At 30.7% G+C, this 23,205-nt stretch overlaps 1 protein-coding gene across 2 annotated transcripts; it reads left to right on the forward strand.

Annotated features, from left to right (window-relative positions):
* Nucleotides 1-102: 102 nt before the first annotated feature.
* LOC148611716 (electrogenic aspartate/glutamate antiporter Aralar, mitochondrial-like) lies at nucleotides 103-21,193 on the forward strand. 2 transcript variants are annotated; one of them, XM_088592540.1, is made up of 18 exons: nucleotides 103-152; nucleotides 305-376; nucleotides 4,932-4,985; nucleotides 5,587-5,732; nucleotides 6,332-6,447; nucleotides 7,139-7,278; nucleotides 7,956-8,102; nucleotides 8,760-8,901; nucleotides 9,592-9,685; nucleotides 10,806-10,890; nucleotides 12,779-12,872; nucleotides 13,819-14,024; nucleotides 14,523-14,603; nucleotides 15,044-15,184; nucleotides 15,889-16,027; nucleotides 17,507-17,665; nucleotides 18,237-18,327; nucleotides 19,099-21,193. In XM_088592540.1, exons 1-18 carry the CDS (start codon nucleotides 138-140, stop codon nucleotides 19,253-19,255), a joined length of 2,079 nt encoding a protein of 692 aa, XP_088448666.1. In that variant the 5' UTR covers nucleotides 103-137; the 3' UTR covers nucleotides 19,256-21,193. The 2 variants fall into 2 exon arrangements, with proteins under 2 accessions (XP_088448666.1, XP_088448667.1); XM_088592541.1 differs by lacking the exon at nucleotides 305-376 and having other exon boundaries at nucleotides 118-152.
* The last annotated feature ends 2,012 nt before the right edge of the window (nucleotides 21,194-23,205 follow it).

A 23,205-nucleotide genomic window follows, 5' to 3' on the forward strand; every position in this document is an offset into this window, starting at 1 on the left:
GGGTTTTTTCGCTAGAAACCATTAATCTATAAATAGAATTTAGATAGGTGTTTTCCGTACTTCACGCGCTGAGAGCGTGTTTATCCAATGAAAAACGTCCTTTCACGTGGTACCCGAACCGTAAATATAACCTAAACATGGCGAATATCACAGTGAGTTACAGCACTGGCTTGATGTTTCAATTTATTGTGTCACTAATATTGTGATTTAGTACTAATGCATGATAGCGCCGCATGAAATATAGCTTCTTGTAACTCCAGCAAATTATATTTCATTTACAAAATCTCGAGTTTCTCCATTTCAGGGCGAAGTCTTCGGGTTTCTTTCGAAAATCAGTCCAGTCCAAAACGTCCACTGCGATACGAAAAGTAGAAAGGTGATGATATGTTACTAAATTAACAACTTTGAATGAGTATCTTGTGTTATTTTAGATTTTGGTATGGTATAAAATGTCTTTTTGCATACTTGTAGTCGGAAAATTGTAATGACTTTCAAATCATGCCAAGGACATTGAGTTGTTTCCCTTGAACCTGTATTGGATGTTGGTTGCTTCAGCATGTACTGTGGTAGATGGTCAGGTCCCATCATTGCTTTTCCTGTTTTGGTACACTCATGAATTTATTCAATATTAGCACAAATCTGCAAAATATTTTGAAGGCTGTCGAAGGCATGACCTTCATCGGTTGCAAATAAAAAAAGCAAATGAATATTAAAAGGAAAACAATTCAGTGTCATAACTTTGTGTTCATAGTTTAAGATGTCACAAATAAAATTTAGTCCCCAAAATCACAAATAAAATTCAGTCCCTAAAAAATATATGAAATTGATCTTAATAATAATTTTTATTTAATTGGATCTTAATAATAATTTTTATTTAATTTTATTTTCAAACTTGCTTTTATAGATACACTTGCATTCTGCATTCTACTCAGTCAGTGTCTTATACTTAACCCTTTCTTTTGGGAATTGCAATACTAATAATACATGTAAAAGGATTCTCCAGTTTTTCTGTATATACTTGAAACATCTTTTTTTTTACTTTTTTATTCCAATTTATATTATAAATATGTACCATTGACAATGGTATAAAAAATTGTTTGGCTCAATAGATCAATGTATCTGACTGACACCTCTCATTGAAATTTATTTGTTGGTGTAATTAATAATTTAAATTGGATTAACTGGATATCCCTACTGGCAATCAATGTAAGAAAATCAATTGGTTGAAAAATGTAATTTCTTGAGATATTTTTTCAATTGCAAGAATGACCAGCACTTGCCAAATCACTGCATTTGTCTAATTAATTGTAAAGGAATAATTATTCTGGGCTGATGTTGGAAGTTTTCAGACAGAATTGGGAATCTGCTTGTTTAATAAGCGAGCATAGCTTACTATCATGTATAGAAATTTGTTTAATAACTCATCATGAGAAATTTTCCTCCAGGCAAAACACTACACTAGGGTACATTTAAGCTTTGTAAATACTAGAAATGCAAGCTACAAGAAACATTTAAAAGACACCTGTCACAAAAACTACTTCTTGTTGGGAAAATCTAGAAGAAACCCTGCAATCTATGCTGAACTAGGAACAGTTCTTCTGGTAATTTTCTTTGCTGTCCCCCTACTTGTTACTGATGAAAAATTTGTAAGTTGATAAATGGCATAAAGTGTTATTTGTTGAAAAGGGAACCTGATACTTTTGCTTTGGACTTGCTCACATTTAAGGCCATTGCCTTCTTCATATTACATTTTACATATGATGTGAATAATTTTGTTTCTTTAATTTACTGTAGTAAATAAGGCTGCTTTTCAATGGAAGAAGTACACATTTTGTTGCAAAGGTGGTTCCTAATTTTGTTTTTCATAACATTGATGATTTTCAAATCACAGGATATTTTAAACTAAATGTATAATTAGAATAACTTTATTTCAGATTGACCCAAAAGTTATAGTTCCACACTTGACTTAAATCTGTTTGATAATTTATTCTTAACAAAATTTAAGGTCACCACAGATTATGGCTATGAATAAATGGCTCATATTTCTTAAAATTTCATCTTAATATCAGTTGCTTCTTACATGGGCAAATTTCCCCCAAAGATGTATGCATATTTTTCTCAATCCAGTTGGTAGACAGAGCGGAGGCACAAGTTTAAAAAAAAAACAACTGAAAACTCTGCACACTGCATACTAATTTAGAGTAACACAATTATAATATAAAAAATAAAATTTGGATTCGACCTTATACACTTTAATTGATATGACTGAGTCTTCCTGATTGTAGAGATATACTATATTATTATGTACATGCACATTTAAGGTAATCGGTAATCACTGCAAGGGCAAGCTATATTGTAGATTTCGTGTAGTTTTATTATGTACTCACACATTCACAGTCATGTAGATACATATTTTTTGTACATAACATTTACATAGAAAATTCAGTAGACAGTTGTACACTGTACCTTTGCAGTACTTTTTTTTAAAAAGGTACAGAACTGAATAAGATGTATTATGAAAAAAAAATGCAATATGTCCGACTGACCCTATTTTTTCCTTGTCGACCCTATTTTTTTCTGGTGTAACAAAAGCAAAAAAAAATACAGAGTTTGGCATTTCTGTTATCGATTTTTACTAGAATTGCCTTGCTCTCCGATGTGGAGGTACAAATTCAGTAACAAAATGAAACAACATGGTCATTGCTACGACAAGTTCTGTATTCAGAGGTGTTATAAAACCTAGTAGCTTTTAGCCTAAGGAGGAATACTGAACACAATTTACACTAGTACATGTATATACATGTATATTCCATGGTTTAAATGAATAATCCTGTAAAAATTAAGTAAAACAGTAGTGCTGGATCCTCATGAGGTAAAAATAGGAAATTAATGGTTTTCAAACTTCAAATAAATATGAGTGCATCAGACTTGTGATAGCTGCTGAATGTTGTTTGGTTATTTGATTTAGTGCATGTACACATGTTGTGTTCATCCTTTTTTTAATGTTGTATAGATTTTTGCCATTTTCATTTCATTTCTGTGCCTACATCTTTTGCTTCATAAATTGAAAATTATCTTTAATAGATGTTAATCCCTTATAATTCAATAACATGTGATTGATTTGACATTTAAAGTTTAAAATAGTAATCTTTTTATGAATCATGCAAATTCTGTAAAATGTGATACACCCTATAAAAGGCTACACATTTTTTATTTTTGTTAAATTGTTTTATAGGTCTGTATAATGAAATGCATGATCATTCATTTCAATCTCTCTGCTCTCAGGAGTTAATTCACATTGAAAATCTGACAGTTTCTATTGTAATTTAGTGACATGTACAGAGTTATCTCCCTTGATTTTGAATCCTACAGTACATTCTATATAATTTTTATCTCTTAAGAACAGGGGTTATATGACAAACCACATGTTAATTTCTGTTTACTTAAACAAAATACCAAAAATAAAAACATTTAGGCTTTCCAACCATGAACCACATTTTGCATGATTATTATCTGAAGTGCTACTTTATATTTTTCATTCAGTTTTCATCTGGGAATAGAATATATATATTTAGAAATAGCAGGCAGCTTTTCCATGCAGTAACAGTGTATTCTAACTATACTTTTGCAACATAAGTATTCAATATTTTAGGTATTGATAACTAGAGTTTGAGTGATTTTACTATGTTTTGATGCTTGCAGCATATTGCATAATTTTTTGAGGGATTTAGATGCTGTTTCCATTATTCTTGATTAAGTAATGCATAATGTAAACATGATTACCACATGTGATTCGGGCCACTTCTACATGAATTTTCTATGATCATTGGAAACTTTATTTCTACCATTAACTTAATTGAGATACCAATTTTATTATGGAGATAGAAAGTTATTGGTAGTTCTCAAATTATGCTATATGTTTTTCTTGCATATATGTATCTGTAGTTATTGAACTATCCAAAGTGTAGGACCCATGCAGCAACTGCATGCCTTTCTTTGATATAATCTTGATCAATTTGACATTTGACCTTTAGATACATCAACATTCATGTAAAAGCTATAAATGACATGAGCTGTTAAGCTGACAAGTGTTAAAATCTCCATCATATATCTAGCATCAAGAAAGTGACATGTCCTTTCCAACAGGACACTCATGATTAGTAATTTTAATATCCTTCTTAGTTTATGATAATCTTTGTCATCTGTTTTGTATATAAGATGGTCTATATAAAAGACTGATATTATAGAGTATTCAATTTAAACCATGTTTTCTAATCCAGAAAAATCAAGTTGCAATTTATCAAAGGTGAACAAACTTCTTCCATTCAGTACTAAGGGTCTTTGAAGTCTTGCTGCATAATTAAGGAGGTAGACCTAGGGTAAGGGACATAACTCATGAAGTCAGTGATATGTTTGTATTATATTCAATTTCACCAAAGCCTCTCAAGCAGGATAAAATGAATCCAAGTTAATTATATGCTTACTTAAGATTGATGTAAAATGCTGAATACAAAAGTTCCAATGATTTTTACGAGTTGTGTCCCTTACCCTAGGTCTACCTCCTTAAGGCTTAACATTTTCTCTGTTGCATTAATTTAAAATGATTTGTAGATGAAAGAGATATCTGAAGTAGCAACTAATACCTTAATATACTTGATACTTTGTAATACTGAAGAATGGTCTCAGACAAATGCATGTTTTTTGGGTACATTTCATGCCAAAATTAAAGAGCAGTTGCATTTGTGATGACAAAGAGTTAATGGGCCACTGAAATAGAGAATAGATAAAGTTATAATGTCTGAAGTCAAAGATGTCATTTACTTTCAATCAAAGTTCTGAAGTGTGAAATAATTTTTCTTGAAATGTTGTTTTGTTTTTTGTTTACAAATAATGTACTAGTATTTACATGATTGTGTTTTTATTTTGTAAAGGTGGAGTTGTTAAAGAGAGCCGAGAATGAACAGCTCCGTGAGATATTCGCCAAGGTAAATTTTTAATTAAATGATTTACCCAATTGAAATAATTATTATATGTTGTACATTGTTACAGATTATGTAATGATTATAGTATGTAGAGAAATTGTTTCCATCTTATGATTATTTTCATTGTATTCAAGTGCAGTTTGTACATTATATTTCATTGAGTTCATGTGATGACATGATTGAGTACAAATTCAAAGGTGTTGCTTCATCTTTTCTTAAATTATTTTTTCGGTTTTGATAATAGTGATCAATACACCATCTCTGCACATAGACTATTAAGTATTCAAAAAGTTTTGATTTTAGTTATAAGTGAAACATAAATTTGCACATAAAATGTGTGCCTCTCGCTTTTTGTGTTATAAAAACCTAATGTCAATTTTTTTCATAACTTACATTAGATGACTTGTTTTTTTTTTGGTCGTTTGGGTATAGACTTATATGTAATGAAGAGTACCTTGTTTGTGTTAGTAATGAAACAGAATATTGACTTAAATGTTATTTACACAGGTCCAAATAGGTCTTGTTTTCTGTTATACTTTTCTCATAAAAATACATGAGTTAAAGGTGTTAGATAGAAATGTGACATAGTTTGTTCTATTTTTAGTATGCCAGTGGTACAACGAGCAGTGGGGAGCTGTACATGACCTATGCTGACCTTATCCAGAAATATCTTCAACTCCTAGACTCAAACAGATGTGATAATTACACATTACAACTGTTTGGATCCAGTGTGGATACCAGTAAAGACAAGTGAGTGGTTCACTGTATTATGACAATGGGTAATATTATGTAACTTTTTTGTGATATATATAGTTGAAGAGATATGTACATTTCATAATTGACAATAGTGAATATCAATTGAGATCTTAATCTTTTTTATTGTATTAATTTACTGGTGAATCCAGTTGGAATTGTTCAGATTTAATTAAAAGATTCACAACACACTCTAAAAGCCAGACATACAACAGTAAATGTACATGGTTCTGTTCCAATACATGTACATGTATTCGGAATTACACCTTTTATTAAAGTATTGCTGTTAAAAATGATCAATTCCTACTACCACACATTTGGTTAATGCTATTTCCATTTATTCAGCATGGAAATTTGCACTAAGAGAATACACATCTGTTTTAATTTATTATAAAGTTGCATGAGGTCACATTAGTCATTTGAAATAAAAAATAAATTGTACTAGCATTTATTCCCAATGTATTGTAATAGAATTCTATTTAATTATTTTTATATACTTATGTGTATTATTGGAACTTAAAAAAAAGTCATTTTTATGTCTAAAAGCTATTGTTCAAAGCACTTGAAAAAATGATATTTGTTTTCCATAATTTTAGTATGATATCCTTTGCTGAGTTCCAAGCCTTTGAGGCATTGCTTTGCCTCCCTGATGCTATGTATGCTTTGGCTTTCCAAATATTTGACAGAAATGGAAATGGCCATATCACCTGTGGTTTGTATCTAATTATTTTTGTGTCTTTATCTTCAGACATCTTGAGCATTCGACTATACAAGCTGTGGTCCTATTGACATATTTCTTTCAGTTTTAATTTTATAACACATGAACTTAATAGATTTCCCAAAAATATACCATTAACAATTTTATTACTGAAACTATTCTGTACTGCAGTTAATGAACCCTTTTCTGAATTTTAGTTTGAAAATTTGATAATCAATTAGTAGATTAAAATGTAAATAGGTTATTGAAAATCTTAAATGTGTAATTCATTATTAGGGTTGTTCCAGAAATAATCATGTAAACAATAGAGAATACCTCTATTTTAAATTCTGGGTGATGGGGAGGAGGGAAAAGTGCATTGTGACTTCTTGTGAGCTTCAAAGCTCTTTAGACCACAGCTATGGTAAAATAGTGATTAACATATGACCCAATATTTTGTGCAACACCTAAGCTTCGTTTATTAAAAATATGAAGAAACTAGTCATATTAGAATTGAAATAAATCGTGGCAACCCCATTTTATCATTGTTTTACCAGCATGCTGGCCATTTATGTTGTTAATTAGCAATGTGACATAAATAGCCAGCCCATGGTAAAACAATGATAAAATGGAGTTACCAAGATTAATTTCTTAATCAATATAGTTGCATATTGATAAACATGTTGAATTTCATTTTACATTTCAGATGAGTTTGAAGATATAATCAAGCACACAACATTGAATAGGGAAATTCCCTTCAACTTTGACTGTGATTTTATCAAACTTCATTTTGGTAAAAAGAAAGACAGAAAAGTAACTTACAATGAATTTACTCAGTTGATACATGTAAGTTACCATTGAGCAAGAACAGTTCACATAATGTAGATGTATTGGACATGTACCTATAAAAAATGTATATATCCTGCAATAAGATAATGAGATAATTTTATTTATGACTTAAAGAGCATTACAGGTAGTTTTGGAGATGTAATTTTTCTGCAGATTCTCTGATTTCTGCTTTAACTATAAATCGTACATACAGATATTTTTTTTTTTTTTGTAAATTACTATTCTTTTCTAACATTAGGAAAATCAAAAACATTGTTTTTTTGTAACTGCACAATAGGAATTCTATAATATTAATGTGAACACAGAAGTACTGTATTGGTAGCTTTATGAAGAACTTTTCTATTAGCTATGTCTGGTATTTAATTCATACACATAATATAAATGTTTTGATAAAGTTGATTTTCTATTCATGACAGCGTTTTCATCTAAATTTATACACATTAAAGAAACTTCTTCATATTATATTTATATACATACCATATAATGATTTTTTTTACTGTGTATTTATTTCCGATTTCACTGTTTTTACCAGGTAAAGTCAGCTGACTTACAAAAATTCTCCTTATTTCTGTGTTTTAGTCATACAGGGTCCCAAAAATGGGCCTTATTATAAGTGTATTCCACCTATTACAAATATTTTCACTTTTGTTTACATACATTAACTTTGTTTTTAGGATTTCCACGAAGAACATGCTTTACAAGCCTTCAGGAAAATGGACAAGGACAACACAGGAAACATAAGTGCTAAAGACTTCGAACATTTAATGGTCAATCTGAAGAGTTATCTTCTGTCAGATTTTGTTAGAGATAACCTTGTCACAGTAAGTAGTGAGAGAGTTTCTCTTTTGATCACAGTACTGTACTGAGTAACTGTAAACTTCAAAGGACCAGCCATCCAAAATGCCAAAGGGAATACCATATCTCAGAAGAAAGTGTATATTTTTCTTCAGTTTAGGTAATGGGCTTGTGACCCTGTGAGTTCATTATAAAGAGTCGTAACCCCATTCCAAAACATTGGAAGTGGTTGTTAATTGAAAGAAAACTACAATCTTACCAACAAAAACTTGTATGCATAAATACAATTATTACGAAATGATGATGAATTATATCTACATTGTAATAGGTTTGGTTACACCACAAAATAAAAAATTCTTATAATTTGGCATCATAATGATATACTTGGATGTAGCAAACTATGAATAAATCTTTCTTTGGTTATGGATGCTTTCAACATTAGAAATTTGAATAAAAAATTAATCCGGAAAGAGACTTACGTAAGTTACACACCCTATTTATGTATTTTTTTATTTATGAGTTTGAATTGATGACTGTTTCATTGACTGAAGGATAAGTTAAAATTATTCTTGAAGATGAGGGACTTGTGTATGTCTGAATAGACCATAAAATATACTTAATATATGATTTTCCCATAAAATGTACAAGCATTAGTATTGAACTGATTTTTGTCATGTTTCCAGGCATCTGTTGGAGGTGGAGGTCACAGACTTGTCAGCTACTCATACTTTTCTGCGTTTGTTTCACTCTTAAACAATATGGAATTGGTAAAAAAGCTATATATGGCTGTAACTAGAGGAAACCGAAATACAGAAGTTACGAAAGGTAACATTCAAATCCTTCAGAATTCATACTTCTGTATGCACTATTGAATCAGACATACTTTGCAATATGCTTTTTAAAATCAAAATTTTTCCATTACATTTCTTTTTTAACTTTATATTTACTTCTGATTTAACTTTGTATACCTCATAAAATCTGCTGAACAGAAAGTATTTCATATAGAAAAAAAGAACAATCAAGTTGTAAGTTTCTGAGAGGTTTATTCACATAAGTATGAGGATGTTTTATGTATGCTTTACAAGAATAAAACACATTTTGAATATGTATTGTGACCAGTCTTATCTGATACAAGTTTCATATACTTTTTAGCGGTTATTAAAAGCAAACAAGTACAATGTAACAGGGTGAAATCCCCCGTTCATACCCCACTTCAGGAATTGGCCAGGTATTATTTGATACCCTCTTAAAAGTTGCATATCCATCCTCTGACGGTATCCAAATGATAACTTAAAGAACATATTAAAGGATTGTTCCACAATTTTTTGAATATTTAGTGAGTAATATAAAGTACAAGTCAAGTTCAAGTTTTGGTTTGATCCGATTGTGTACACAAAAGTTATGAGTGATTCATAAATTCATTAAGGAAAAAGAACAATGATAAGAAGCTTTTTTTTCGTAAAGTAATTCATTGCAGTATTGCATGCTAGTCCTAATTGTTGGTTATTTTTTCAGAGGAAATGTTGTACCAGGCTCAAGAATTTGCACAAATTACACCATTAGAGATAGATATATTGTATCAACTAGTAGGACTTCAGCACCAAACAGGGTATGAAATGTTGCAGTCAAAAATTATGATATTTGGTAATACAGCATCTTAGATATAAATGTTTTTGGCAGTAGTTGACTTGATGTTAAATATTTAAAATTCTGAAAAAAATTGAAGGAGAAAGCACCTACTAATTTATTGAAGCGTTGACCATATATCTGAAGTCTAGTTTCAATGTTCTTACTTTATAAAACAAATAAGAATATATATAAGTACATGTGCATATTGTATATAGATACATGTACATGTATGTACCTAATAAATCCTATTGAAATTTTCTTAATCTGGAAAAGAGACTTTTAATTGTGAGCCTAATGTTAATATTTATGGCAGAAAAGTACCAAGTATTTTTTTTGGGATCAGGATAGAAGACCCTCTATATTTCTAGTATTACTGAAAGTATAAAATTTGAAATTCAATTTCTAAAATGTTTCTTTTTAAGACAATATTTTATCAATAAAATGATAACAGTTGTCAAATATACACTCTTTAAAAAGGAAATATATCTAAAAACAGTCATTTCGTTTTCTTTTTAAAAAGTGTTACTGGCAGCTTTTCTTATTTCATTGTTGAAATTTCAAATGATTCTGATAACAAGAAATATAACATCAAATATAAAATAAGTATACCCTGAAAAAAAATACATAGAAATTGAACCATTTTATTACATGACAGAAACTTCCTAAATATACTAATTAGAATTTTAAAAAATACACAAACAAAACAAACAAAAAATGGAAAAAAAACATAACCAGAAATTGAACCATTTTAATACAAACAAAAACTTCCTAAATAAAATAAACAGAATTAAAAAATACGCAGAAGAGGACAAACACAAATAAAATGCAATACCAATATAAAAGGAACAGTCGAAGGAAAAAAAATAAAAAAACTACACAAAAAAAGGACAAACACAAATAAAATGCAATACCAATATAAAAGGAACAGTCAAGGGAAAAAACCTAACAAACAAAAATAAATAAAAACAAATACATATTTTTACATTAACATTAAGCTTATTATAAGATGGGGCTTTTGTCCGGGGGGCTTATGTCGTAGACCAATATTTTTTACTTAAAACACAATATGTAAGAAGATACTAATTTTATTTATTTTACAGGAGAATAGTTTATGAAGATTTAGATATTATTTCACCAATAGAAGGCAGACAAACACCCTTTTCAATACAGATGCAAATAGCTGAGGTATTTATATTTTTTTTTTCTATGATAGCGACAAACACATTGGTATTAGAGAGTTATTATAACAGAAAAAATGCATGTCTTGCTATTATGAATGAGATGTATGTCCTTTGAAATGACTATGAAATATTGGTATGTGATTCATTTTTTATATGACCGCAAAATATTTGCGGTTATATATTGGTATACTGTTGTCGTCATTGTCCGTGGACACTTGGTTTTCATGGGATAACTTGAATATTAGTTAATTGGTGTTTATAAAATTTTAAAACAAGTTTCCAAACCACAAAAAGAAAGGTGCTATTGATTTTTGGGATAATGACCCAATGTTAGAATTGGGGTCCAAAAAGGGGCTGAAACAAGCATTTCATTGAATTAGACTATAAAACTCCAACAATAGTATAGGAATGTCAATAATATTGTTCCGTGATAGTCAAAACCACAATGGTCAGATTTGGATGAATTTTTGGGGTTAAGATGAACTTTTCAAAAATTTGGGGCATGAAACATGCATTTCCTGATAACTTGACTTTAAGTGAATGAATCTTTATTGAAATTGTATTACATTGTGCCATACCACATAATATAAGCTGGGATTAATTTTTGGGGTTGTGACCTGAGCCAGATAAGAATAAGGGGCCACAAAGGGCTAGCAACAAGTGTTTTTTTTTCTGATTTCTTGACAATAGTTTGTTTATTTCTGGTCTGGTTTAAAATTATTTTTTTTCCTCATGAAATTCCTTGACTAAATTTTTCAATCAGATTTTAGATATTTTCCACAGTTTTTGAATTACAGTTGAACTTCACTTGCTCGAACTCGGATGACTCGAACACCCTGGATTTCTCCTGTATAATCAATATAAATAACCATGGATTTCTCTAACTTCGATTTCTCAGACACTCGAACTGACTAGTAGGTCCGTTCGGTAATAAATTTAAGAGAATAACCTTCACTAACTTAAACTCGTCAGCCATTTTGTCAGCTTGCGTAATAGAAGGTGTGAAAAACTGAAACCCTATCATAAATCGGTGTCATTTTATTTAATTACAGATGATATTTAAGTCATCAAAGCATGAAAGAAAATCAGATGAAAACAAATTATTGACCAAGGAACTCAAACTCAGAACATTTTTAAAAGCAAACTCAACATTTTTAATGTCCACAAATTAACATAAATCTTCCGAAAGTGACTGAAAAAGATCCACAAACTAACACAACTTCGTATTAAGTAAACAATTTCTAACGATAAAGTTGAAGTTGGACTGGAAATGAAAAAAATCCGGAAATATATGAACTTCAATTTCTCGAGCTCCTTATAACTCAAACACATTTCAATGGTCCCTTGGAGTTCGAGCTACCGAGGTTTGACTGTATAAAGGGTCAAAGGGAAGCATACCCCAAACATAGACTTTTTATTTTTGGTGCAATTTTGAAGTTTTTTTTATATTAGATTCTATAAGAAAAACCAGTCTAAATACAAGAATTTTAAGAAGTATGCTTACCAAATAAACCATATCGTTTACTGTTTTTTGAGATGAGGTACAAAGTGATTCATGAATGCGTCCTGAAGAAGACCTCAATACATAAACTGAATTTCAAAATATTGTGTAATGTGTCCAAATAAGGAGTTGTGTCCATAATGAACTGTAAGTCCCTATATTTAGTGTTTCAAAAACTAATATTGTGTCCACACTTACTTCAAGTGAACATAATTCAATTGGCTACGGTTTTATCATGCAGCCCTTAGCAAAGCTCTTTATTCAATGTGTAATATTTCTTTCAACAGAAAGAATGGTGCAAGATTTAGAAAGATGAAAGTGAAAATGAAATGCTTTTAATACTGTATGCACAATTCAATATAAGAAAGAAGTTTTTTTTATGATATTTTAGGAAAAGCTTCGCCTTGAACAAGGAACAGAAAGAACCCCATTACTTAGTGTATTAGAATCTATGTACAGATTTACGCTTGGCTCTATAGCTGGAGGTAAGGGTTTTAGTGGTATTTTAAAGTCAACATCGTATCAACCAAGGAGCTCTGCTCAAGGGTTGATATCGGTTGAGGGTTGATACAGGAGCCAATATTTGACAATGCAAAGTCAAAATCTTTTTATCACATATTTAATTCATTAAAAAAACTCTGGATGGCTATTTAGTCATATTTGAATATATTAATTTATAAACAGATTATTTGATGTATAATTAGGATATTACTTTCTTTACTGATGATGTTTCTATTAATGACAAGCTGATACCGATTATGTCACCATTGACAATGGGCCAATATGCAGTGATCAGACCAAGGCTTCCAACCTCTTTGTTATTAAAGGGGCGAATACATCCATATCTCTTTGAAGCTAGCTCTTAAATGAATAAATTCAATCTATCTGGATTCTTTTTTCATATTGACCACTTAAGAAACTTTGGTCAAAGCAAGACACTACATTTTTACCTATTGAAGCTCTGAAATGTTGTTAAAACACCTGCTAAACAAAACATTTCAGAGACCCACATGTTAGTTAATCAGAACTACTATTATCACAGAAAACGTACTTTTGGTTGTGGTAAAACAAGGCATTGTCCGAACCTGGAATTGTTTTACTGATAAAATTACAAATATTTGGAATATCGTTTGCCTGCCCTCACAGACTTTTGGTTGTGGTAAAACAAGGCATTGTCCGAACCTGGAATTGTTTAACTGACAAAATTACAAATATTTGGAATATCTTTTGCCCGCTCTCACAGATGAAATTATTCATAATCAAATTTTGCACATATGGTAAATGACATGAAATATATTTTATTTAAATTGGAACCTACTCAATGCTACACTTTAAATGGGAACCTTCTCAATGCAATGCTTGCACTTAAGGCAAATGCCTGTCTCATATTATGTGTATATGAATTATTTTTCATGTTTTATTTTCTTTCAGCTACTGGTGCTACTGCTGTCTATCCAATTGATCTGGTAAAGACACGACTCCAAAATCAAAGAACAGCCATGGTTGGTGAACTCATGTATAAAAACAGTTGGGACTGTTTCAAAAAGGTGTTGCGGTTTGAAGGTTTCCGTGGTCTGTACAGAGGTTTAGGTCCACAGCTTGTTGGAGTGTGTCCTGAAAAAGCTATCAAATTAACAGTTAGTATCAATTTGCTTGGGTACTGAAGATATATTTTGTGAATTTACATGACTCTGTTATAAAATCACTTGAAGACTTTTATTGATTCAGCTAATTAGAAATTTTTAAACATGAATATATTGGTGTGGGTGTCATATTATACACTGTATTTTTTAATTTATGATAATTTGAAAAGTGAGGTACCACTTCCTGTACTGATTAATACTCTTGTTTGGTCAGACTTCAGTTGGGTGAAAAGATGGGACTATTTGATCATTAGGGTATTTGTAGTTTTATGAAGAAGTTTAAATATTAAATCAGAAGATTTACTCGAACTGTATTGAAAGCACAACCACTCTTTTTCAATTTGCAGTAAAAGTTTACTAGTCAAATAAATGTTATAGAACTGATTTTATGTGATTTAATTTTCCTTACCCTTTGAAAAGCCTACATGTATTATATTTTTATGTCAAAGTTGAATGATTACAGTTTGATATGGTATTTCTCTATTTTGATAGATGAATGATTTTATGAGAGATCATTTAATGAACAAAGATGGAAGTCTACCTTTGTGGGCAGAAATGGTTGCAGGAGGAACGGTGTGTTTATTTGATTTTACATTGAAACATCAATATAGGTTGTGTTTAGAACTCATTTTGAGTTGCTAATTGGTTCTCATATTTAATGTTTATGCATTTTACAAGTTGTAGGAACACTGTATATGTGAAATTAATTGACAAAATATTTATAAAATTTTTTGATTAATGATAAATTATAGAAAGGGTCAATTACTGGTTTGGTCTAACTACCAGGTAGCACATATTGTTTTGTTCTGTCACTAATCAAGTTTAAAAGAGCCCCCAATTCCTCACACATGTATAAAGACTGAAGGCTAGATTAAGATTTTCTTTTATCAATTTGACTTTTTAAATGTTTTATAGCAAAACATGAACTTCAACTTAGTAGGAAAGAGAAGACTTTTGTTTAGTCTTTTTCTCATGAACAGCAGACTAATTTTCTATTTTCCTTGTTTTTGTAGGCGGGTGCATCGCAAGTTATGTTTACAAATCCTTTAGAAATAGTTAAAATCCGTCTTCAAGTTGCGGGTGAAATAGTAGGAACTCAAAGAGTTAGTGCTTTCTCTGTGATTAGAGAACTTGGTTTTCTTGGACTGTACAAGGTTGGTAGCTCTTCACATGTTTTTTTCCAATGTTTGCCTCTTGTTTCATTTTTAATCAGTGTTAATAATACTTCCTGGTTCCTATTTGATTATTGCTACTAAAGTACCAATCGATATAAATGTCAGACTTAACAGTGATAGAGGTGATACATTGTACAGAAAACCCATTGACCGAAGTATACTTTTTTGTTCTACATACTTCATTATGTTTTAACTTAACTATAGTTCTTAATGTTTACAGGTCTATTTATTTTTAGAAAAAACAATCAGTCATCTTTCTCTAAAATCAGCCTTAGAAAGTTCCAATTTCATATATACAATCTACTTGTATATTATAATTATATAGAAGTGCAACAACCAAATTACAGACTAAGACTAGTACTGTGGTCTGTAGTTGTTTGTAAATTAAAAGTACATTGAAACCTGTCTAAACCAAACCCTGGATAAACCAAACACCTGTCCAAACCAAACAAATTTTGATTTTGATAGAAAAGTCTTTGTGTTCAAGTTTAATTGGAAATATAGAAAGGATTGCAGAAACTTTCATCAGATAGACCAAAGAAATCTTGCTAGTGAATACATTATTTCTTGCTCATCAGATAGACCAAAGAAATCTTGCTAGTGAATACATTATTTCTTGCTTTTGCGGCATTTCTGTCTTTGCAACTTGTTACTTATTAATTCTATCTGTGCTTGCTCTGTAGGGATCGAGAGCTTGTTTTCTAAGGGACATTCCCTTTTCAGCCATATATTTCCCAGCATATGCACATGTAAAGAAATGGTTGGCTGATGAGAATGGTTACAACAATCCTGGAACTCTTTTGTTAGCTGCTACCCTGGCAGGTAATTTGAAAGATGATAATGTTAAATTGTTGAGAGGTTGTTCCCAGGAAATATTTAAACTGCTTTTTGGGGTTTGAAACCATAATATTAGTTTCTTATGATCTGTATTTAAAATCATCAGAAAATAATTACACTAGTTGAAATAGACCAGTGTCCAAAAGATTACACAGAAGTTCAGTAGTAATTAAGTACAACACATTGGTAAAATGTAGGGCAGATTTCTACTTAGACAGATATTTGAATTCAATGATTTTCCAACCCTTATTTTAGGTCCAAATTTCGGCCCCATTCCAAATGAGAAAAAGGCTCTAAAATCACAATTGTTGGTTGTAAAATTCCAAATTGTCAATAGACGTTCGGTCGCCTCAAGATTGTGATCATGTTGTTTTTTTTCTTCCATATCATACTTTGTTTATGTACATTTGGGGTGTTTCGTTAGTTTTCCTTATACTATCAATGCCATTATGATTGCATTGCAATCTACTCGATTCTATGTCATCATTGCACCTGAAGGGAACTAAAAAGGTTAGACAGGCAAGCCGAAAAATGACTCATACAATACGTCAATAGAATATTTCTGACTGGGCAATTCAATTTCTGGCGCAGTGTCGTCTCATAATTCCAAGTTCTATTAAAAAAACTGAGCTCAGCTGATAGTGTTAGATGTAGGAAATTAGATTCATTTTCCTTAAAAAAATCAACATGAAAGAAAACTTAAATTTTAATATTCTATTAAATGATTCAAATGACAAATGTTTTATTAATGTTTGAAACTGATGAAAAAGGAAAACAATATATGCATTATTAATATGAATTTTTTATGAGAGATGTACATGTACAAACTATTCTTCAGTCTGTTGTATCCAAATTGTCCTCCAAGGGAAATCTGCACTTTTCAATACTGAGGGAACTGTAGTGTTTCTCATTTATATATCATTTCTCAAATTAGCGATTTCACACGCTTTTTTCCCAATTGCATGAGCCCCGGGCCCCTTCCCAAAAACAGTAGGAAAATCACTGGAATTATTCAATAGCCTACCTAGATTTGTATTGAAATTGGAACTGGTTTTTTTCAACTAGCTGTAGTTACCTGGAAGTTTAGTCAATGTGCTCATATTTTTTTGGTTTAGAATGTATATATTCTCACACAGAGGGTCCTGAGCAAGGGTTTAAATTGGCACTGGTGTGAGGACCAGGACCCTCAATTTCTGTTGTATGACCTTTGAAATATATACCGAAGTTCTAGAATTACCATATTTATGTTTGCTCATACTGACGACCTTTAACTTTTGTATAAAAGACCTTTCAGGTAGGATGCATTTCACTCTTGAAAAATAATTTGAACCGCTGCATGTGATATCATATTGCTTTACAAAATATACCATCAAGATAAGGCAGTATAAAAGTACCTTTCATTATTCAGACTATTATAAATTATTTTAAAATTCCAATCTCATGTATAACTTCTATATATTTCAGGTATGCCTGCAGCAGCATTACCTACTCCTGCTGATGTAATCAAAACCAGACTACAGGTGGCAGCACGGCAAGGTCAGACAACATACAAAGGGGTCATTGACTGTGCTAGAAAAATATATCACGAGGAAGGATTTGCAGCATTCTGGAAGGGAACACCAGGTACATTATTTATGAATCTACATTTATGATATTAAGGATTTGTTAGTGAGATCTTTTGAAGAGAAATCTTTAATTGAAAAATCTGTCTTAGTACAATATGAATGGTACTAAAGTTAGGTGCCATTTAAAAAAAGTCTGCCTTCATATCTGTTCTTAATTTGTATTTGAATGTACCTTTTTCCCTCAACCCTTCTTATTAGCTTCACTTAAAAAATAAACTATTTTATTGTTATCGAAAACTTTTGATAGAGCTGAAATTTTCCTTCTTTAAAATGTAATTAATATATGTGGAGAAATAAGCTTGTTACTGAATGATGTGTAATTGCCATGATTTTGTAGCTGCGAATTTGTCAATATCTGATGTCTGTCAGTGAGTTCATGTTACTGTGGAAAGTACTATTATTAAAACAATCACCAATACCATTTTGAATCTTGGCATATACAAAATGTATACACATTACACTTCCTATTTTTAAGGTATCTCTTTGTGATATTTTTAGTATGAATAGCCTGTAGGACTGTTAGATTTAATCATAAATTATTTAAAGAAACAAATCGCTCTTTTTTGTAGCTCGAGTGTTTAGATCTTCACCACAATTTGGTGTAACATTACTCACATACGAATTACTCCAGAGGGTCTTCAGGGTAGACTTTGGTGGAAGGTAATGTTCATTCTTAAATAGCTTTATTAAACATCAACTACAATTAATTGCTAGGCTTTTCATCCGTGTTTGTCTATAAAAATTATCCTTCCAATTTTGTTTGATGAACATGAATTCAAAAACATTCTTTCTCCCATTTATAGGCTTCATTCACACCGCATGAGCCAGTGATTATAAATTTGTAATTTCCCGCCACGTGTTGGGAAATAAAATGTCGCGCGAAGACTCCCAGGCTTACAACGCTTACCATGTTTACTATGTTTACAGTTGTTTTTCATATTGTTGATCAATTAAATACTCGTTGATTTACGAATGTTATTCATATTATAAAATATTAGTTGGTAGTGTATTAATTGGTAGTGATGTTGATAACACAACGACTTGATGACCGGAGGGGAGGTCCTTGATAATGTAGTTGATGCTGGGAGAATATAGGGTGTTATTTAATTTATTTTTTTATGGTTTTATCCATGGGAGAAACAGATTCTCCCTCATTTCTGTAGGGGATTATAGGATTTCTCAACTCGTGATAGTTGAATTTTAGATTTTAACTATCTCGAGTGGAGAAACCCTAGAGACTGAAGGAGAATCTATATGTCTGTGTTTTCTGTATGAACTTAATATATTTATAATGACAGCTTGCTGACTTCAAATCATACCAACATATAGATGAGGCAAAGATTGTGAGTAAAGCCAAAGTAGTAAACATTCATGTAAAGTATGCTTACCTTGGTAGACTGTTCACATTATAAAGCTATTCACTCTTTTCAGGCGACCAGAAGGATCTGAAGCTAGTGCCACAAAAATAGAAGAACAATTATCTAGAAATCCAGATCATATAGGTGGTTACAGACTTGCTCGAGCAACATTTGCTGGAATGGAAGCCAAATTTGGACTTATGTTACCTAAATTCAAAAGTGCTGGATAATGGAATTTAAGCCTAGTTTTTATGAAATTCATGAATTTTTAAATAGTTGCAAGTTGACTGATTTAAATTTTATGCCCAGTTTCTGTTGGGTTGTATGTTTGTGGTTATTGGCAGTGCCAAATGATCTGCATCCAATATTTATTTGAATATTAGTCACATGGAGTAATGTTATATGTACAACAAGGTGACTTGTAGTACTCTCAAGGATAAGGCTTACATTTCTGATTTTAGAAGGTATTGCATCTTATTCTGTTTTCAGGTATTCAGAGTTTTGGCCTTTATATTTCAGGTTTCATTTTGCACTGTCTCAAAGAAAATTTTTTTATTATACAATATTTTACAGTGCTATGATGTAATGTGATATGAAAACTGCAGTCAATTTTTTACATCTTGTGGTATAAATAAATTATGTGGAACCTGTGGTTGACTTCACAGAAAGTCATTTTAAAGGTGTAGGGGCATTATTTCTTGGATAATGTTAGAAAAACATCAACTCTGTTTAAACCATAATTATACAATGTATAAAAATAGCAAGAAAATGAATGCTAGTGGATGCTTAAGTTCAAAGTCACAACTTTAGATTATATAACTATAATTAACTAAATTGTTAAAGCTGCTTTAGCTGTCATTTTTTTTTTCTGTTGAAATATGTCTTTACTTGGAATTATTTCTACTAAATTGTACTTTTCCTGTATAATTTCATTTGATATCCACAAATAAAATGCATTAAATACATGAAATAGGTGGCGATACATATATTGTCTTCAAAGACAAGAAGTTGACCTAGATAAAATTTGTAGGCATGTGACTTCTGGTGACCGCCTTCTCCGCGCATGTGCTGTAAGGGTTGATTCTTTTAAAAAAAAAAAATCTAATTGCAAATTGAAAGGGGATAATCAGTGGCAAGGAAGACCCGCTTCTTTGATGAACTTAAGCTGTAAAAGAAAAAAAGTTTGAATATAATGCAAGGATCCTTATGTAATTTATGTATAGTGATATAATATGGCACAAATGTGGTCAGTATTTGTCATTATTTAGTTGAAAACTAATCATGAAATAGGTGAAATGAAATGTAAACAAGACACACGCTTACCTGTGTATCCGTTTTTTGTTATTTTTAACCAAGGTGAAAGTATTTTTAACCCAGGTGAATGTCCTGTTGGCAATCTTCGGAAGTTATGTCGAAAAATAATTAGATCAGAGCTATTCATCTTCTTTGAATACAATATTCTGTAGTTATTATCGGCATTTATTACTTCAATTGCATTACTACAAACTTGTTTCATTGAACAAGCAAAATTCAGTAGAATCAGAATTAAACAAATATGAAAGCTAAAGCAGCTTAAATAGAATTCCTTGATTTTAGTGAATTTCAAAAAATTCTTTAGTAATTATGAAATATGAATTTTCAAAAATTCTGTGTTTTTCCAGTTATTGATTCAAGATTCCAAAGTCACAAATAACACTTTCAACATTCAGTGATTAATTTTTGGTTGTATTTTGGGCCAATAAGACCCCTTAATGCCCCTTTTCCTTTGATTATGATTTCTTGATAGAAGTCTACATTGTGACTCCTTCTGGCACCTGAGACTTTTCCTGGTAGACCACAAGCCATTATTGAAGATGTGCCAATTCCCTCATTCATAGTAATTGATTATTTATGGACATCAATCTGTAAGTGACTTACAATTTTACTTCACATATCATAGAAACATTTACTTTATAGATGTGCTTAATATCTTGTTACTGATCATCCTTCATGAAGGAAGATCTTTCATGATGGAGTAGGGGATGTCATTGTCATTTAAAATTTTTCAGTGGAATTATCTGTTTTGATTCTACTATTTTACCTTTGCAAAATTTTCCTTATGATGATTGTATCAATCTTCTTTTTTATTCTTACCTTTTCAGCTGCATAATAAAGTATCTAGCTGTGAATTTATTTATTCAAATTATTTGTATGAAATGTATGTTTCTTTTAAGAAATAGATGATATTTGTATCAATGATGCACAAGGGATTCTTAGATCCTCTTTCAATAAACAAATTTGGTTCCCAGGATAGGTATGGTTCAATCACTGCTGTAGATAGCTGTGAATTGCTACTTTTTATGCTGTATTGAATGCTTACTTCTAAAACATTTTATTTTAAAAGCACCATAATGATGCTTAGTGGCTTTCCCTTCAATGTAATGCCAAATTGCTTTCAATTACCTCAAATTTTAATTTGTGCTATTAAATACAGTGCATTTAGTATTAACTTTACCTTTTTTATTGTAGGCCTTAATTACCCAGTTTTTTAGGCTTAAAGTAATATGAAATGACCAAATATAGTTTTCTGTCATTCAAAACAATTTTTATGGTTTTCAATTCATCATTTTGTTTTAAAAGTATATGAAAGAAATAAAACTGATCTATCAAGTATTTTCCTAGTAAAATGTCATTAATTGCCATTTTTCTCAAAAATGCTTCTGAAACATCGACATAAAATATGAGGTTTGAACTCATTTACAGTCTGATTAATGGTTAAGTCAATACTGATTTTACTGTATGACATTTTTCAGTATTAATGTGATAATTCCCATTTTGTTTTGCATATGAATAAAAGTAATTTAAAATTGTATACTATTTTAAATAGAAAAAGGAACTAGAGACTTGCATGCATATAGCATGTCGCAATGATTTTAGCAAGCGTTGAAATTTAGGTAGATTACCTTCAGGCAATATTTCTGGTGAAATGTTTCAATTATTCACAAAATAGGATATTATAATTGTAATTATTTTGCTGTTTGTAAGCTATTTTAAGTTAAATGTTATAAAAACTGGACAGTTTTTGAGTAATATTTTATTTTTATTCAACCACAAGTTCTTACCTCTACAATGGTGCTAAGTACTAATGAATTTAAGAATAGTTTTTAGGAATTGAAAAAGAAAAGACTAATGTCAATTATTTATGGTACTGATTATCTACTGAATTAATGTATAATCTTAAAAGTACTTTATACTGAAAAAATCTGATAGAATTAGATGTACAATGTATATCGTATCAGTGTCTAACTTGAATATACGAACATTTTGAAATGAGCACAGGCATTGTGTATTTCTGTATTGCATGATTGATACCTTGCACGATATTCCTCTATATATATTGTATGTGGCAATAATTTACGTGTGATTGGATGAATATGAAATAACTGTAGACGGTTTTTTCCTGTGAATTTTAAGTACGAAGTGTGAAATACCACTTTTATTATTTTTTGCTTTTGATGGGGCTTTTGAGGAATACATTCATTCATATACATCTTAAAAGATAATATTTATTTGCAATGGAGTAAAAGATGAGTGGCATTCAAGCTGTTCTGCTCCCGGAAATTGTGCACTTTTAAGAAGTTTTTCTGAATTTCCATGTGCATTTTGATATATATGTAAAAAAAGTTGGTATGTATTGTCTATCTTTCTAATGTTATTTGCCATATTTGTATTCATGCCTGCCATTATAAAGCTTGTTACTCATTTATATCATGATTTTTTTAAACATCAAGAGAGTTTGTCTAATCAGTGATTTGAAATCTTTTACTAAAACTGTGGTTCTGGTGTGTAATCAAAATAAGTACTATTTCATAAAGGCATACACATTTGTCCTAATTTACAGAAAAGTACCCAAGATAATTGTAGTGCAAAATAAAGCTTCTTAATATTTCCTTTCCAGAGGTGCTGACCTTTACAGATTGTCAGTAATTTCTATTAACTTTGATAGGAAATTGCACTCTGTAGATTGTGAATTTCTCCATTGAACTGATGTTAAAATCACATAAATCACAATTTTTCAGATTTTCATAAAATACGGGAATAAATATTGATAATCGCTTAGAAGTTTAAACAGGTCTCCTTTTCCCAGTTTTAAATCTGCCTATCAACAACAAAGTCCTGACTGGGCATGCTTTATTGTTTG

This window comes from Perna viridis, chromosome 7 (genome assembly GCF_037379345.1).
Source record: "Perna viridis isolate PV_CMFRI_1.1 ecotype Kerala chromosome 7, ASM3737934v1, whole genome shotgun sequence".
In the NCBI taxonomy this organism is placed as follows: domain Eukaryota; kingdom Metazoa; phylum Mollusca; class Bivalvia; order Mytilida; family Mytilidae; genus Perna; species Perna viridis.

What these genes read in the sequence shown, in the direction of transcription:
- LOC148611716 (XM_088592540.1), top strand. An exon ending in AAATACAGAAGTTACGAAAG is followed by an intron (nt 8,902 to 9,591) that starts GTAACATTCAAA and finishes TTATTTTTTCAG; the next exon opens with AGGAAATGTTGTACCAGGCT. An exon ending in GTTAGCTGCTACCCTGGCAG is followed by an intron (nt 16,028 to 17,506) that starts GTAATTTGAAAG and finishes TATATATTTCAG; the next exon opens with GTATGCCTGCAGCAGCATTA.